The sequence below is a fragment of the Lucilia cuprina genome, chromosome 4, assembly GCF_022045245.1.
Source record: "Lucilia cuprina isolate Lc7/37 chromosome 4, ASM2204524v1, whole genome shotgun sequence".
Classification (NCBI taxonomy): Eukaryota; Metazoa; Arthropoda; class Insecta; order Diptera; family Calliphoridae; genus Lucilia; species Lucilia cuprina.
The window spans coordinates 4,758,764-4,775,655 of NC_060952.1; the positions used below are offsets into that span (position 1 = coordinate 4,758,764).

At 27.5% G+C, this 16,892-nt stretch overlaps 1 protein-coding gene across 1 annotated transcript in view; it reads left to right on the plus strand.

Moving 5' to 3' along the window:
* Positions 1–1,997: 1,997 nt before the first annotated feature.
* The window catches only part of LOC111683253 (neuropeptide SIFamide receptor), a 35,865-nt gene continuing 20,970 nt past the window's right edge, over positions 1,998–16,892 (plus strand). The window contains exons 1-2 of the mRNA XM_046950015.1: positions 1,998–2,045; positions 11,267–12,463. Coding sequence (XP_046805971.1) covers positions 11,518–12,463 — 946 coding nt within the window. The 5' untranslated portion in view covers positions 1,998–2,045; positions 11,267–11,517. The remainder of the gene's footprint in view (positions 2,046–11,266; positions 12,464–16,892) is intronic.

Consider the following 16,892-nt stretch of genomic DNA (forward strand, 5'->3'; position numbering starts at 1 on the left):
CTATATACCCTCTCAAATCTGCAAAACAAAAATTTTGTTTATGCTGAAGAGTCAATTGTCATCATTATATAATTCAGTTTTATTATATAATGCATAATTTGAGTAGATATTGTTGTTTATTTTCAACAAAGTTTTTTTTTTAAGTAAAAAGAACACGAGGGACGTCTAGGACAACGACGATGATGATGATGTTGTTGATAAGGAAATGTTCATTGTTTCTGTTACTTTGAAGGCCTCCAGTAAAACTGTTGTTTTTGTTTTGCTATCTTGTGCTTGTTCTTCTTCTACACCAACTACAAAACCAAAGTTTATTTTATGCTTTAATACACCAGCCGACTTTGTTTTTTTTTTTTTTGCTTGTTTGTTTCTTGCTCAATGTTTGTATGAATGAATGAGCTGTGTGTGTGATTTTTCGAGTTTTTTTTTCATAAATATAAGGAGCAAGGACAACAGTCGTGGTCGTGTTAATTCGTACAATTCCTATTTTCATTACAAACACACACTCGTTTACTTGTGCAGTTGGAACACCTTGCGACCCCCTGAGAAAAGCATACTCACACATGTACCTTTCTAGAGAGCGAATTTTTGTTTACAGTATTGAATGCAAAAATACTTAAAAGAGAGTGTATAATTGTTGTATAGTATAACTATGAAAGAGAGCAAAAACGAAGGACCTACATTTTCAATTATAGAATAGATATGGTTAGTACTAAGAATTTGAACGAATGTACAAAATAGGGATTTTTTAAGGGATATTTTTTGGTAATAGTGATATTTATAGAGTTGTTTGTTTGTTCTCAATAAAATTTTAAATAAAAAAACCTGCTTCCGAAATATTAATCTTATGGAGTTTCATTTTACGTTTAATAATACAATAATACACTTCTACTTAGATGGTTCCAAAACATGTATCGTTAAATACAATTTGACAAACTTGCATTGGTTTCAAACTGGACTTTGAAACATAGATCGAAAGTTCTTTCTTTAATATTCAATATATACCAGGTGTTTTATCTCAAAATTTTAAAGTTGGAGGTCGAATTAAAAAAAACATATCGATCGGTATTATGATGTAATTCACTGCTATTAGGGTTTTTATATATGCATTTGAAAGTCTCTGTTCTTTACTAAGAAACTTTCCATTATTGGGAACATATTTGATAATATCACCATTAAAAAACGTTAGCTTCTGTTACATGAAATTGAGGGGCTTTAAATTGGACTAATAACCATCAATAGTTTTCTGTAAGTCGTCGGATATTGGTAGAAGAGAATAGATAATTGACATCACATAGTCGAAGTCCTCAAAGCTTGAATAGGAGATATAGATTTTTTATTGAGAGTTGGAGAGTGAGTTATGACACATACATGGATCGAAATTTCAATTCGGCAGTTATTGGAGTTTAAATATACAAACTCGAAGATCTCCATTATATCCATGAATCCTCGAACAACAATATATCCAGAGAAATTTGGGACAAGTCACATACTCCAAGATGTTGCCTAGAATAGCCGATAACCAATAACGAAAACATCAACTTCTATTTAAATTAGGATGAAGGTTGTTGTCCCCTTTATTTAAATTTCGACAAGATTTTTTTTCACGTAAGGCAAGGACAGCGCCACAATCGATTTGTACTTTTTCCAAAAATGAAAAAGAAAGTTTCTTGTGAGGTTTCTTAAGTCTCAGACTGACAGCTTAAACTCATCATGATCTACATATATGTGAGGAATTGGATCTATTGAGTCCCTAAAGACCATTTGAACATTATCAAAAGTTCAAAATTTTAAAAAATTATTATAAATTTAATGTTTTTTGATTAAATATTTTGTGCAACTTACCAAAAGTACCTCTCAATAAAGTACCAAATCCTTCATCCCTGCTACAAAACCATACACATTTGACACACATACATACATTTTATTAAGTAGAGTAGAATAACGTGCATTAGCCTTAAACAAAAGCAATTTAACATTTGCTCCAGTATTGCTTGGCACGCGGAACTGTTCAGTACGTTTTTATTTAAAAAAAAAACTGGTCAATGGTAGTAAAATAAAATAATAAAAAAAATATTGAAGGCAATATAATGTAACGGTTATTTTTGATTTGAATTTTGTAAAAAAAAAACAAAACAAAAAACTAATAAAGTAATAAATGTTTAAAATCAAAAGCTAATACTAAATTTAAAACTTAAACTTAAAAAAAGCATAAAAGTGTTTTTTGAAAATAAAAAAAAAATTAAAATTCTTTTAAATATATAAACCTTAATAAAAAAATATAAATAAAAAACCCATAATAAAAAGCAAGGGGTTAAACATTTTAAATTGACTCTTAAAATGAGCACACAAGTTTTTTTTTTTAAATAAAATTCTATAGCAATTTTCTAGTAGCAAAAACTACAACAACAACTACTTGCTATTAAAAAGTTCTAAAAAGAAATCATAATAATTGTTGTCGTACTTGTCACGAGATGTCATAAAAGTTTAAGATTTTTTCACTTCATCAACACACACTCATTCACAAAGCCAAAGGCAGACGTGCAAATTATACCGTGTTACACCATTTTCAATTTTAGGTTCAAATTTCAATATGATTTTTTTTTTCTTTCTTGATTTTTGCATTTTGTTGAAAATGATTTTTTTCTTTCGTTTAATTTAAATTCTGAAAACGTAAAAGGATGTCGATGTTTTTTTCTTACAATTTTGCTTTTAATTGATTCAATTGTGTTGCTGTGTTCGGTCACACATTCACTTGTTTGTGGTTACAGTAAGGATACATATTTATGTTTTGAATTAATACTAAATTTTCCTAATTAAAATGTTGCATTAAGAATTATTTATATTTGTTAATAAATAATTCAATTTGTACGTGCTGTTAATTAAAACAATTTATTTTTGAAATATTACATTTAACTAAGAGAGTGCAACAATTTTGTTGTGGTCGAAAAAAAAGAAATTTTTAAGTGGGTTAAGCTAAATCTATGCCATCTCTGTAAGTGCTATTAATAATAAGGTTTTCAGGAAATTGTTATGAATTATATCGTGTTATTTTTTTGTGATTTTTAATGAATTCTAAGAAAATTATTACGTGAAGTTTTAAACTAACATTGGTATGCCACAAAAGGCAAATTAACCTTTTATATGATAAACAAAAACTCTTTGGAAAAGTTCATTAGTTCATGTACTATTACTGAACTATAAATATCCCTCGTGTTGTTAAAATTATTTTTAAAATTATAAAATTTAAACCATTAGAAAAAAGTATACTTTTCTAAAGGTTTAAGTAGCTCTCTTCAGAATTTATGCATAATATAAGTTTTTTTTTAGAGATATTGTGTCCTAAAAACTTTTTTTAAATCCATAGAAAAAAGTATACTTTTCTAAAGGTTTAAGTAGCTCTCTTCAGAATTTATGCATAATATAAGTTTTTTCGAGATATTGTGTCCTAAAAAAAACTTTTTTCTATATATGAGACTTTATATCAGACCAATGACACTTTATTTTATAAAATTTCTTATGACAACTGAAAGTCCAATCTGTTGGCTTTATAATAAAGATTTAAACTCTTTTATATTTTCTTAAATATAAATAAATAAAATAAAAAATAAAGGTTTCTGTTCAAAACGTCCTAAATATGAGCATAAATGGAGTTTTGCAATCTTAATTATGGGAAATCTGGAAGACATTGTGCAATTGATCAATTTTGAGTCTGAAATTAGAATCTAAAATATCTCCAATAGCTATTAGGTCTCTTTTGCGATCTGTTCTCTTCAAAGATTCCGAAATCTTGAAGTTCTTGATGAATAAATTCTAACTCCGGTATCGGAATCTAAAATATTTCCAATAACTATCAAGCCACATTTGCAATCTGTTCTCTCTCAAAAATAACAAGAAGTTGGTCGATTTTCTTCGATATCGAATATTTAAAAAATAAGTCCAAAATTAAAGAAATAAACTAAATAACTAAATCTGTTTGTTGCCCCTTTGATTCTTGAGATGTCACTAAGGGCGGGTTTTTCTAATAAAGGTTATCTATATTCTTTGTGTTAACTTAGTTTAATCTATATTTAGTGTTTTTCAGTAATAAAAAGCGTTACCTTTAATCTAACTTTAACAGAGTGTTATAAGCCAATTAAACCTAAATTATAAGTAAGAAACCCCAATCAACAAATACAATAAAAAATAATGAATTCGGAAGAAGAGAAACTTAATATTTTAACTGCCTTATTCATGACAATTTATCAAAGGTATATTGAACCAATTTTATATGAAAAATTACCTTATAAACCTGTGATAAAAGTAAGGCCCTTAGTAAATAGAAATTTTCTGATTTGTTTTACAGTATTATTAAAGTTTTAAAAGTTTATTTTAATTTAAAAAAATTCATTTTACAGAAGTAATATATAAACAGCTGTTTATTGTTTATGTTGTATGTTGGCAATGTTAATAAAGTTAAAATCCATAACTATGTTTGTTTCTGAGTTTAATCTTATGTCTAGTTTAACAGAGTAGTTTAAAACTCGCTCTAACTAATCTCATTAAATTTGTTAGTTTGACACATATGTATGAAGATCAATCGATTGGATAGAAAACTTTTAAAAAGAACTTTCGCTAAACTTCTTTAAGCATCTTTTGAAAATAAGCTGAACGGTATGATTAGAAGTTTCAGAAAATTTCTGGATTAATTCCATAAATTAAGTTTTGTTAAGGCCAGAGCGTCAAGCACCGCTCTTTGATATGTTACAAAGTTTACATAGTAGGCACTACGTACCTTTGCTAAAGACTTACAACTATATTTACTCAACCGATCAGCCGATCACCGATTAATGATATAATCTTCTTAATGAAATTATCTTTAAGTATGCAGCGAGGATATGTCCACTGAATGCACTTGTATATAGAATATATATAGAATATTTTAAAGTAAAACATGCGGTATGTAGCAGTCATTCAATAGTAAGTTCTTAAGTAATTATAAGACATAACCACGCTTTACTGACAGTACGAGAAGATCATTGAAAAACTTCATTTGTTAAGAAATGTTTTAAAGATTGGAATTAAATTGGAGTTTTACACAGAAGAAATTAAATTAGCTTTCCATGAAAGTATTTGGAAAATAATAATTACTTTTTTAAATTTAAAAATATTCTCCAACTCACACTCAACAGCTACTTTTTAAAAAGAACCCTTTAGAAGACTTATTCTAAACTTATTCTACATATGGTTTAAAAAGATAAAAACTTTTTTCTCATTAAACATCTTAAGATGTTTAAAAAAATTAACATAATTTTCCGGAAAAAGATTAACATTAATTACACTTAAAATGGTGTAATCGTCAGTTGGTGATAAACTTTTTGCAAAGAGTTTTTCTTGCCACATATGAAGTAACAACAGTTAAATTGTTAAAATATTGTTGCTAATTTCGTTTATTTGTATATAAATATATATGCGTTTATAAGGGTTCTGTTGTCATATGTTTACGATTCTTTTTTTCATTCCAACTTGTGTCTGATTTATACGGGTTAATGTGACACTTGGTGCCTAAAAGTCTGATTGTTCATATGACTGACACGCACTATTTTACTGAAGGAATACTTAAACACACTCACTAGTACAAACACAAACACACACACACAAATGAGTAGAACACTTCTGTATGTGTAGTTTTAAACATTCATATTTTGTATCCTGGTGCCCCTATTTATAAAGAAGTGTCATAGCAACCAAATAGATAGAAGACAGCCAGGCATCCAGTCAAATTGTCAACCAGACTCTTATCTTGTCAGTTCCTATATTTTCTGGCTGGTTGAATCACAGTATTTGTTTTAATTTTTTTTGCACTCTTTTTTCTTGTAACTAACAAGAGGATAAGACAACAACATACACACTCAGAGGAAGTCAGTTGTAAGGATGTTTGAAAGTATTTCTTTTTATGATTTGTGTTAAAAGTCGTGTGTTTCCTTTTTTGCACTTGATTCATTCTATTATTATGTTTATTAACACTACTAGTAGTAAGTGGTTTTACAAATATGTTTACATATGTTTTTTCGTTTTATTATAGTTTTTTGTATTAATGTTTGAATTTATGATGAAATGTGTAGTTGTTTGTGTGTGTAGGAGTAAAATTGTAAAAAATAAAAACAATTTTATAAAGTTTTTTTATTATATATTTTAATACCATTTGAATGATGATAACTTTTCTTCGCTGAGTTGACTTTTGACAGAAATTGTGTTGAAATTTTATACATTTAAAATCCCCAAAAAGAACTACAAAATTAAAATTGGTCAAATTTATTTATATATAAAACCCTACACCATTTGTATATATATTGTGGTAATAATTTTTTTTTAGATTTTTTCCATTGTCCCTACAATGAAAATGCTACTCTTGTAATAGTCTAGTCTTTAGTCGAGTCTAAAGTCTAGTTAATATTCTAGTATATAATATAGTATTAAATGCTATTCTATTGTCTACTTTTTAGTCTAGTCTATAGTGTTGTCTATAGTCTAGTTTGTAGTCTAGTATATAGTCTAGTCTATAGTCTAGTCTATAGTCTAGTCTATAGTCTAGTCTGTAGTCTAGTCTATAGTCTAGTCTATAGTCTAGTCTATAGTCTAGTCTATAGTCTAGTCTATAGTCTAGTCTATAGTCTAGTCTATAGTCTAGTCTATAGTGTAGTCTGTAGTCTAGTCTATAGTCTAGTCTATAGTCTAGTCTATAGTGTAGTCTATAGTGTAGTCTATAGTGTAGTCTATAGTCTAGTCTATAGTCTAGTCTATAGTATAGTCTTTAGGCTACTCAATAGTCTAGTCTATAGTTTAGTCTATAGTGTAGTCTATAGTCTAGTCTATAGTGTATTCTATAGTCTAGTCTATAGTCTAGTCTATAGTATAGTCTTTAGGCTAGTCTATAGTCTAGTCTATAGTTTAGTCTATAGTGTAGTCTATAGTCTAGTCTATAGTGTAGTCTATAGTCTAGTCTATAGTCTAGTCTATAGTATAGTCTTTAGGCTAGTCTATAGTGTAGTCTACAGTCTAGCCTATAGTGTAGTCTATAGTCTAGTCTATAGTCTAGTATATAGTATAGTCTTTAGGCTAGTCTATAGGCTAGTCTATAGTCTAGTCTATAGTGTAGTCTATAGTCTAGTCTATAGTCTAGTCTATAGTGTAGTCTATAGTCTAGTCTATAGTTTAGTGTATAGTCTAGTCTATAGTTTAGTCTATAGTCTAGTCTATAGTTTAGTCTGTAGTCTAGTCTATAGTTTAGTCTATAGTCTAGTCTATAGTTTAGTCTATAGTCTAGTGTACATTATCTCTGAAAGCGATTTTAAGCCGATTACTTTAAGGCCATAATGACCACAGACGTATAATACCTTCTCCATTAAAGTGGTTTAAGAGGGGTTAAGATAAAAATAAACAAAGAATATATATGAAAATTGTTAATTTGACAAATAATACTATTAAAACTTGTTTTATAGTTTTTTGTTTTGTTTTTTCTTTGCAAAAATCCTATACACATAAATGCATAAGCTAGTAGTGTTAATAGATGGATGATGGGTCAAAGGTTACAAACTTGAAAAATCCTTTAAATTAAGTTGTTATGAAAAAGAACCGAAATAACCAAAAACGTAAAAAATAGTGATAAAAATGCTCAATGTCATTATACACTACAGTATATGTATAATAGTGTGTTTTAAGTTGTTTTTGTTTAAATTCTGCACATGTGTTTTTTTTTGTCTATCTGTAGCTGTAAAGTTGTAGTAGTATGCAATGAATGTACTAACTATGTTTATATGTATATATAAAGATATGTATGCATTGACCTTAGCTATAATATGATATCAAGGTCTTAACGATTCCCTTGTCAACGGACAGACATGTTAGAGACACCGACACACGCATACATACACTATCACCATATATTATTTGAAAATTATGCTGACATTTCATTAAAAAAATTAAAATAGTTGAAAAAGGAAAACTGAAATCGAACAAAAACAAACAATAAAACATATTTTAGTGACAGGAAAAAAAGGGAATTTTCATAGTTTTTTTGTTATTACTTATTTTTACTCCTTTTCAAAAAAAAACAAAAAAAAAAAATAAACCTTACAAATTTCAAATGTTTAAAATTCTCTTTAAGCACACTTTTGTGGGTAAGGTGTGCACTTAGTTTAACAAATATTGACATTAAGTTTGACAAAGCACAACTTGGAACTGCTGAATTTTGTGCAAAAAACAAATTAATTGAAAATGAATTTACACCAAAATTCATTGACCATTGTTGACTAAAGTGACTCCCCGAGGTTGTGGCAATTTCAACTTGATGCGAATTAATTTTTTTATTACTTTTATTAGATAAAAAATATTTTTATTATGATAAATGTTGTGAAGAGAAGAGTACAACAACAAATACGCGTGTTTTTAAGTGCCCTGAGTGAATTTGTTTTAATGTAAAAAAATGTAAATTAGAGTTAAGATAAATATTACTCATACTACCTGTGGTTCATTTTTTCAGTTTATACGTTTTACTAGAAGTTCATACAACATAGCTAATGGGTAAAAGAAAGATAAAACATAGAATGGTTTTACAAACAATTAAAAATCTTAAACTTTATAAAATTTTAATAATGAGTTTGGTTTTGAAAGGTTTAAAAGAATTTCGAATTTTCTTTTAAAATTAGCTTGTAGTTTCATTGAGATATTAATATCTAAGAAATTTCTGTGACTACTTCAACTTTTCGTCAAAATTAATAATAATTTTTTAGCTATTTATAATACTGTCCTATAATGACAACAATGAAAATTTTGTTCACTGAAATGTTTCTATTAAAAATAGATTTTCATATTAAAAACCTTTTAGTATATATTTACAATTTACTTAAAATATTAATATTCATGACTTTGCGTTTTCTAAAATATTCCTAATTGCCATCTGTTTTAACCCTTCAAAACTTTAAACGCTTTTCTTGAGTGCGAGTTTTAAATTTTGTCCACCCTTTTATTTTTCGAACGCAATAAAAATTCTTAAAATTTTTATAAGAATTTTGTAATTGAAATAAAATAAAACAAACATTAATCACATTTTCTTAATACCCATAAGCTTAATGGTTTTTTCTACCTCAAAAATGGTAAAGTATATATGTATGTATGTATGTATGTATGTATGTATGTATGTATGTATGTATGTATGTATGTATGTATGTGTGTGTGTCAAAAACAAATTGTTTTCGTCAATAAATCTTTATTTAAAAAAAAACAAGCTTCAAAAGCCGAATTCCTTAAAACATAATACAATTACATACAACATATAAAAGACGTAATTGATTTTTATAACTTAATGGACGTAAGTAACATTTGATGATAGTGATAAAAACAAAACTTAATACGTAAGGCGTTGGCGTTTCTTCGGTTGTTGCAAACATGTGTAGACAGTTAGAACATAAATAAATAAATAACTGTTAAAACATGTGTTTTATTTTTGGACATTGAATTTTCAATTTCAATAACTAAAAACTTTATTTTGTTTTTTAATTCCTTAAACACAAAACATTTATTTTTTAAGCATCTTTCCTTGTTGCTCACTCGACTGTGCCCAATTATTATGATTTCTTTGGAAATAACAAAAATTGCTTATAAATCAGGAAATTATGTTAATGTATTATTGTTTCCTTTTAAAAGCTATTAAACTTTAAATTTATGTGTATAAAAGAAAAATGTGCGAAAATGAAAATAAGCGAAAATAAATCAAAACATACAATAAATATGACAAAACCATAAAAGACACTCAATTTTAATATTTTTTATCTCCTAAAACATAAATAATAATACACAAATAATGATCTTTCTTACAACTATGAATGTTTTAGTTTATTGACTTGACTACTGTTAAGACAAGACTGACAAGACAGATCGACACATTTTTAACCCAGAGACCAAAGTAAACTTTTCTAAAGATTGGTACTCCTATAGAAATGTATAAATTGGTTTTATTGTTTCAACCTCTTTTTAAATTTCGTTGTCCTGTGTTGTCTACCTATTGAGCAGATATTTGACTGTACTGTAGTCTAGACTATTAGAGTAGACATTGACTAGACATGGACTAGACATTGACTAGACTACTGACTATTAATTAAACGATTGACTAAACTATTGACTAAGCTATTGACTAGACTACTGACTAGACTATTGACTAGACTATTGATTAAACTATTGACTTGACTATTGATTAAAGTTTTGACTAGACTATTGACTGGATATTGACTAGACTTTGACTAGAGTATTGACTAGACTATTGACTGTACTGTTGACTATACTATTGACTAGACTACTCATTAAACTATTGATTAGACTATTAATTAAACTATCGACTAAACTATTGACAGTCATGTTGACTAGACTATTGACTGGACTATTGACTAGACTATTGACTAGACTATTGACTAGACTATTGATTAAACTATTGAATTAATTATTGTCCGAACTGTTGACTAGACTATTGACTAGACTATTAACTGGACTATTGACTAGACTATACTGTTGACTGTTGTACTGTTGACTAGACATTGACAAGACTATTGATTAGACTACTGACTAGACTATTGACTAGACTATTGACTAGACTATTGACTAGACTATTGACTAGACTATTTACTAGGCTATTGATTAAACTATTGAATACACTATTGACTGAACTGTTGATTAAACTATTGACTAGACTATTAACTGGACTATTGACAAGACTATTGACTAGACTATTGAGTAGACTATCGACTAGGCAATTGCCTGACTATTGACTAAGCTATTGACTAAACTATTGAATTAATTATTGTCTGAACTGTTGACTAGACTATTGACTAGACTATTGATTAAACTATTGACTGGACTATTGACTAGACTATACTGTTGACTGTTGTAGTGTTGACTAGACATTGACAAGACTACTGACTAGACTATTCACTAGACTATTGACTAGACTATCGACTAGACTATTGACTTGACTAGTGACTAGACTATTGACTAAACTATAGATATTGCTGTTGAGTAGACTATCGACTTTATAATTGACTAAACTATGAACTAGACTATTGACTTGACCATTAATTAATTTACTAATAAGGCAATAAAGTGAATAATTAACTAGACTATGGGATATACTATTGACTAACTCATTGATGTACAACATGCTAGTGTAGGGCATTACATGTTTCTGATATCACCTACCTTTATTTTAAATGAAAGTATAACTTTTTTCATATTTTTTTAGCAAAACAGCTTTTTTGCAGAAGTACTTGAAAATACTTAAAAATAGATAAATAAATCAATGACTTTTTAATAAATACTTAAAATAATTTTAAGATAAAATAATTTTATACCAAGAGAAATAAGAAATATTTTAATAGTAATAAAAAATAAAGAATCTTGACAAAAAAAATGTTTTAAATAAATTTCAAGTTAAAAACACTTTTCAAAACTAATAAAATAAAAACCAAAAAACATAAACGAAAAACCTAAGAGATGGTAGCTTCTCATATAAAAAGAAAACATCTGCATAAAAGTGAAAAACCCCTAAAAGATTATTACGATGCAGTGCCAGTGTCAGTGTCACAGCCAGCAGTGTCAGCAGAAACAGTTAAACAATTGAAAACAATGGATTATGCTGAAGCAATTTTGGATTACAATTTTACTAAAGTAAACGATAACGAGGAAGATAGTGGAAGTGGTAGTAATAATAACAACAACAACATAAATATAATGGATAATTTTAGTCATAATCTATTCGAGTTGCAACCTTTTTTAGCCAACAGCAATGGCAATCTCATTAATGCGGTCAATGATTATGGCAATACAACTGTATCAGTGGATATTTATGATACAGTTTTTAGTCCCACTGCTTACTTAACGGATGCTACCACAGCAGCCGCTGCAGCAGCTGTTACAGCTGCCAATAATAATCGAGGTCTTTTAATGGATACACTTTTGGGTTCCGTTATGACTACAGCCACTGCCACCGTTACATTGTCACCAACAACATCAACATCGGCTTCAGCTCTAACAACATCAGTGTCAGCATCTTTTGCAACTGCATCTTCGTCCCCATCCTCCTCGGCCACTGCTCTAAGTGGTTTACAGGAGAATTTCTATGAAACCACCGTTGTTGCTGTTAACAGCATGAAGACATCATCGTCGACTGCGAACAATGAATCGGCCTATTGGGAATTGGAAACGGCTGATTTTGATTTTCTCTACAGACACTCGTTGGTAATGACCATTGTCTATTGTATTGCTTACGTGATTGTATTCCTGGTCGGTCTGGTGGGCAATAGTTTTGTTATTGCTGTTGTTCTGCGCATGAGAAACATGCGAACTGTTACCAATTACTTCATTGTCAATTTAGCCATTGCTGATATCTTGGTAATAGTTTTTTGTTTGCCAGCAACATTGATGAGCAATATTTTTGTGCGTAAGTATTAAATGTTGTTTGTGAGTTTTTCTATTATAATTTTTGTTGTCGATTTTTGTTTTTGTTTTTATTAATCAATTATTATATTTATTGCATAATTAAAGTGGACAGCAAAGAAATAACTAAAAAGACAAAAATACTTTAGTAGACATGAAACTATTTTTGGTTAAAGTGCTGGCAATAAGAACTTTAGTTGTAATTTCAGTAGAGGGAAGATTAAAGAAATTAATTGAATTGGAAATAATGTCGAAATATTTTATTAGACAAAATGTGTAAAAGTAAATAGCAGTGAAAGGCATAAGGATAAAATGGTAATGTAATAAAAAGGAAAATAACATCAGCAGGATTTCGTGAATGTAGAGTAATGAAACCGAATTAGTTTTTAACATTTTGCTCTCGGCTCCTGCTTGTTATGGTAGCTGACCACTGATGTTTTTTCCTTGCTTTATATATGATTTTAAGCCCATTTGTCTCCCCACATTTATAAAAATGTGTAATTTTTTTAACTCTATTTGAAATATTTTTTTTCTGTCTCTAAGCCGAAAATACCAAAAAACTTTATGTGGTTTCGTTTTTAATTAAGCAATAGACATAAATAAAAGGCTTCGAAAGACCCATTTCATTGAAATAATTAGTTTATTAAATAAAGTTTGATTGTAAATATAAAATATTTGGTTTTTATATTTATATTTTATATTAGACTATAAAAGTTCCACATTGGGGAAATAGTTTTAAATTTTAGCCACAATTTTACATAAAGACATTAAATTTTAATTAAATATAAATTTAATTTTCTTTTAATATACATATGTTATTTGTAATAAAAAACGGACCAAATTTTAGATAAAACAATTTCAGTAAAAAAGTAAGTACTTTCAAAGAATAAACGAAAAAAATAGAATTTTACAAAATTAAAATGTTTATTTATACGTTTTATTGATATTTGAATCCCCCTTCAGTATGTAAATTAATCATAGTATACAGAGGGAAAAAGAGATATACACGATTGGTACTAAATTGACACCGTTGTCAAAGTATATATATACATACGACAACACTTGTTGTCGAAATCTAAATTTTATACACATCCGTTGTCTAAATGTTAACAAAATTGGTATGCTTATTATTGTCAACACTTTGTTGTCAGTTTGATAACAAGCGTGTATATTTATTTTTTCTTCTGTGCACAAGTGGATATCAAGGCAGACAATAAAATTCCCATTAGAGGAGTACAAAATATCGATTTTGCACAGATGGATCTTATTTTGTTTACTGGTCATATCGGATATCGTCAGAAAACGACCACAAGTGCTGAATTTTTTTACAGTATCTTTCCTTTCTTAATATTTACATTCCATCTTCATGCATCTGAGTTATTTTATAGGTTTTCTGATGCAACATTTAAGCCCAGTTGAGAACTATGAATGTTAGATCATTTCTAATAGAAGTTCGCTTTTTCACTAGAAATTTTAAAAATGGCAAGAATTTTAAATTAAAATTTCGAAACTTTAGAAAAAATTCAAAATTTTACTAACACTTCGAAATTAAACTAAATATTCAAAATTTCTCTAGCAATTCCAAATTTCCTTTAAATTCGAAATTTTACAAATAATTTTACAAATAATAAATTCTTAATTTTAATTGAAATTCTTTATATACTCAAAATTTAAAACTTCATTAGAAATTCGAAACTTCATTGAAATTCGAAATTTCATAAAAAAATTGTAAATTTACTCAAAACGCGTTAGAAATTAGAAATTCAATAAAATATTCAAAATTTAGTTTTACTTTTATAACTCAACGTTATAAAACATAAAATTCATTAGAAATTCAAAATTCAACAAATATTCGAAATTTCTTTAGAAATTCCTAATACGAAAATTCAAAATTCGATATATGATTAAAATTTTTCGATATTTCATTAAAAATTCGAAATTTTATTAGAAATTCGAAATTTTATTAGAAATTTCATTAGAAATTTGAAATTTCATTAGAAATTTGAAATTTCTTAAGAAATTCAAAATTTCATTAGAAATTTGATATTTGATTAGAAATTCAAACATCACGAGAATTTCGCAAAAATTTTACTAGAAATTTAAAATTTCACAGAAAAATTTAAAATTTTACAAAAAATTTCAGAAGAAATTCTAAAATTTACTAAGTAGAACTTCAAAATTGAAAACATTTCTTCAAATAAAAATTAAAAATTTCTTTAGAAATTCAATATTTTATTTAAAAATCAAAAAATTCACAAAAAATACAAAATTTCACGAAGAATTCAAAAAAATTTACAGAAATTCAAAATTACTAAAAAATTAAAATTTCACTCGAATTTAAATTTTCATAAAAAATTGAAATTTTATAAGAAATTCAAATTATCTCTTAAAATTTAAAACCTTACTGGAAATTCAAAATTTCCCTAAAAATCGATTGATATCAGTGATTATAAATCAAAAATATCTAGAATATTAATTCTAAAGAACATTTGCTTAATAAACCTTTGCACTAAGGTCTGCTGAGAGGTCTGTCTGCTTTTTTGTCTTCTTTTTACAACATATTTTTAAACTCATTATAAATATTTAATATCTTAAGAAGGACCATGTAAATGGAATATAGACACAGACAAATAGCAAATTGACAGTAAGCAAATTAAATAAAACTTTTAAGAATTGTTAAAAGTGTAAATGATAGATGTCAATTGCGACCGCTTGGCATTAGGCCTACAAAACATAAAGACTATTTATGTAGAAAATAATTGGCAGATTTTGTGACAAACAAATTTCATTTTATTTTCATGATTATTATGAAAATGCACAAAAATCTCAAAATCAGCAAATAAAACTTGGTCTAAAATAATCAATTGGCAGGCATTTTTTTATTGTGTTTAGAACAACATTTGTAAATTGCAGCATTAACTTTTAAACTCACATTATGTTTCATTTGTTTTGTTAAGAAAAAAATAAAAAAATATATATATTTGAACCCAACATAAATATGAATATATAAAGTATTTGTTTAACTTTTACTAAAGAGTCATTCAACTTAAACCAAAAAATAGCAAACAAGAAGTGTAATAAAAAAAACAAAAGGGGAAATGTGTAGTACGAATAGGCATACGAAAAAAAATATTCAAATCTAATGGTTTTCATTTAAATAAATATTATTATGAATCAGAAAAGGATCTTAAGAGCGTTACACACCATAAAAATTCAATTTAGTTAACATAATCCCTTTAAATTAAGCTGGATAACAAGAGCCTGTTACAGAACAAAACAAAAAAAATAATACAACAACATTTGCTCCATTAGAATAAAGGCCTTAAAAAAAGGACATTTCACATCATACCCCAATAGAAAACTGATAATAATGTCATTTTGTTGTTGTTAATGAAATTCCTCAATGGGTTTCCTTTTTACTATAAACGAAAAAGAATAGTCAAATAAAACAGGGTGGAAGTGACATAGAAAAAGGAAAGGAAGAAAGCCTTAAAAGCTAAAACTTACACAAAAATAAACATTTTGTGGCAGGACCAACAACAATAACAACAAATATAAAAGAAACAAGAACATGTCTACACAAATTATTTAAAAGTACATATTTGTTTGTATACAATGACACTTTTTTTCTTTCCTTTAATTTCATTCATACAAACAAAAACACTCTCACTAAAAACTTCTCACACTCTCTTACACATTAACATCCTGTTTCCTCTTATTATTACATAGTTTCTCATTGTGATTGCTGTTGTTGTCGCTGCTGCGACAGCTGTTGTTGTTGTCATTAGTTTGTTACATTAAATCCTGAGTCATTGACAATTAAGTTGTTTTGCCTACAAAAAATATAAACGAAACAAAAAAAATTTATTTTGTTATTTTAAACATTGCACTCAATCGCAATTTGCTTTTGGGCTTGAAATTATTGCAAATAGTGCTTTTAAACTAGAAGAGAAAATTCAAGAGGAGTTTGAGTAGGCGTGAAGTTTGTGGTATAATAGTTAGTACTTACTAAGTCAATATAAAAGGGTGGTTTTCCGACTCTCCCCTCTATTCTTTTCCTTTTAGTATTTTTTTTAAGTATATGGGTTGTAGTGCTGAAAGCTATTGTATGCTTTTAGTAGTAAATTTTTCTTTTATTTGTTTATTTTTTATTTTATAATAAATACTCATGCACACACACACTCCCATACTTAGATATTTTCTTCAGAAATCATAAGGCAAATACTAAAAACATACTGTTATCAGTGATGTCAATTTAGTGACTTTTTGACAGGTTGTAAATTTATTGTTTATTGGAAAGGTAAGTGACTATTTAATATGATCAAATAAATCATGTAGGTTTTATTTTTGGACTTAAATACTATTGATAGCGTCGAATTTTATATACCCGATAACAAAATATTATATTAAAATCTTTAAACTTTGAAATTGGT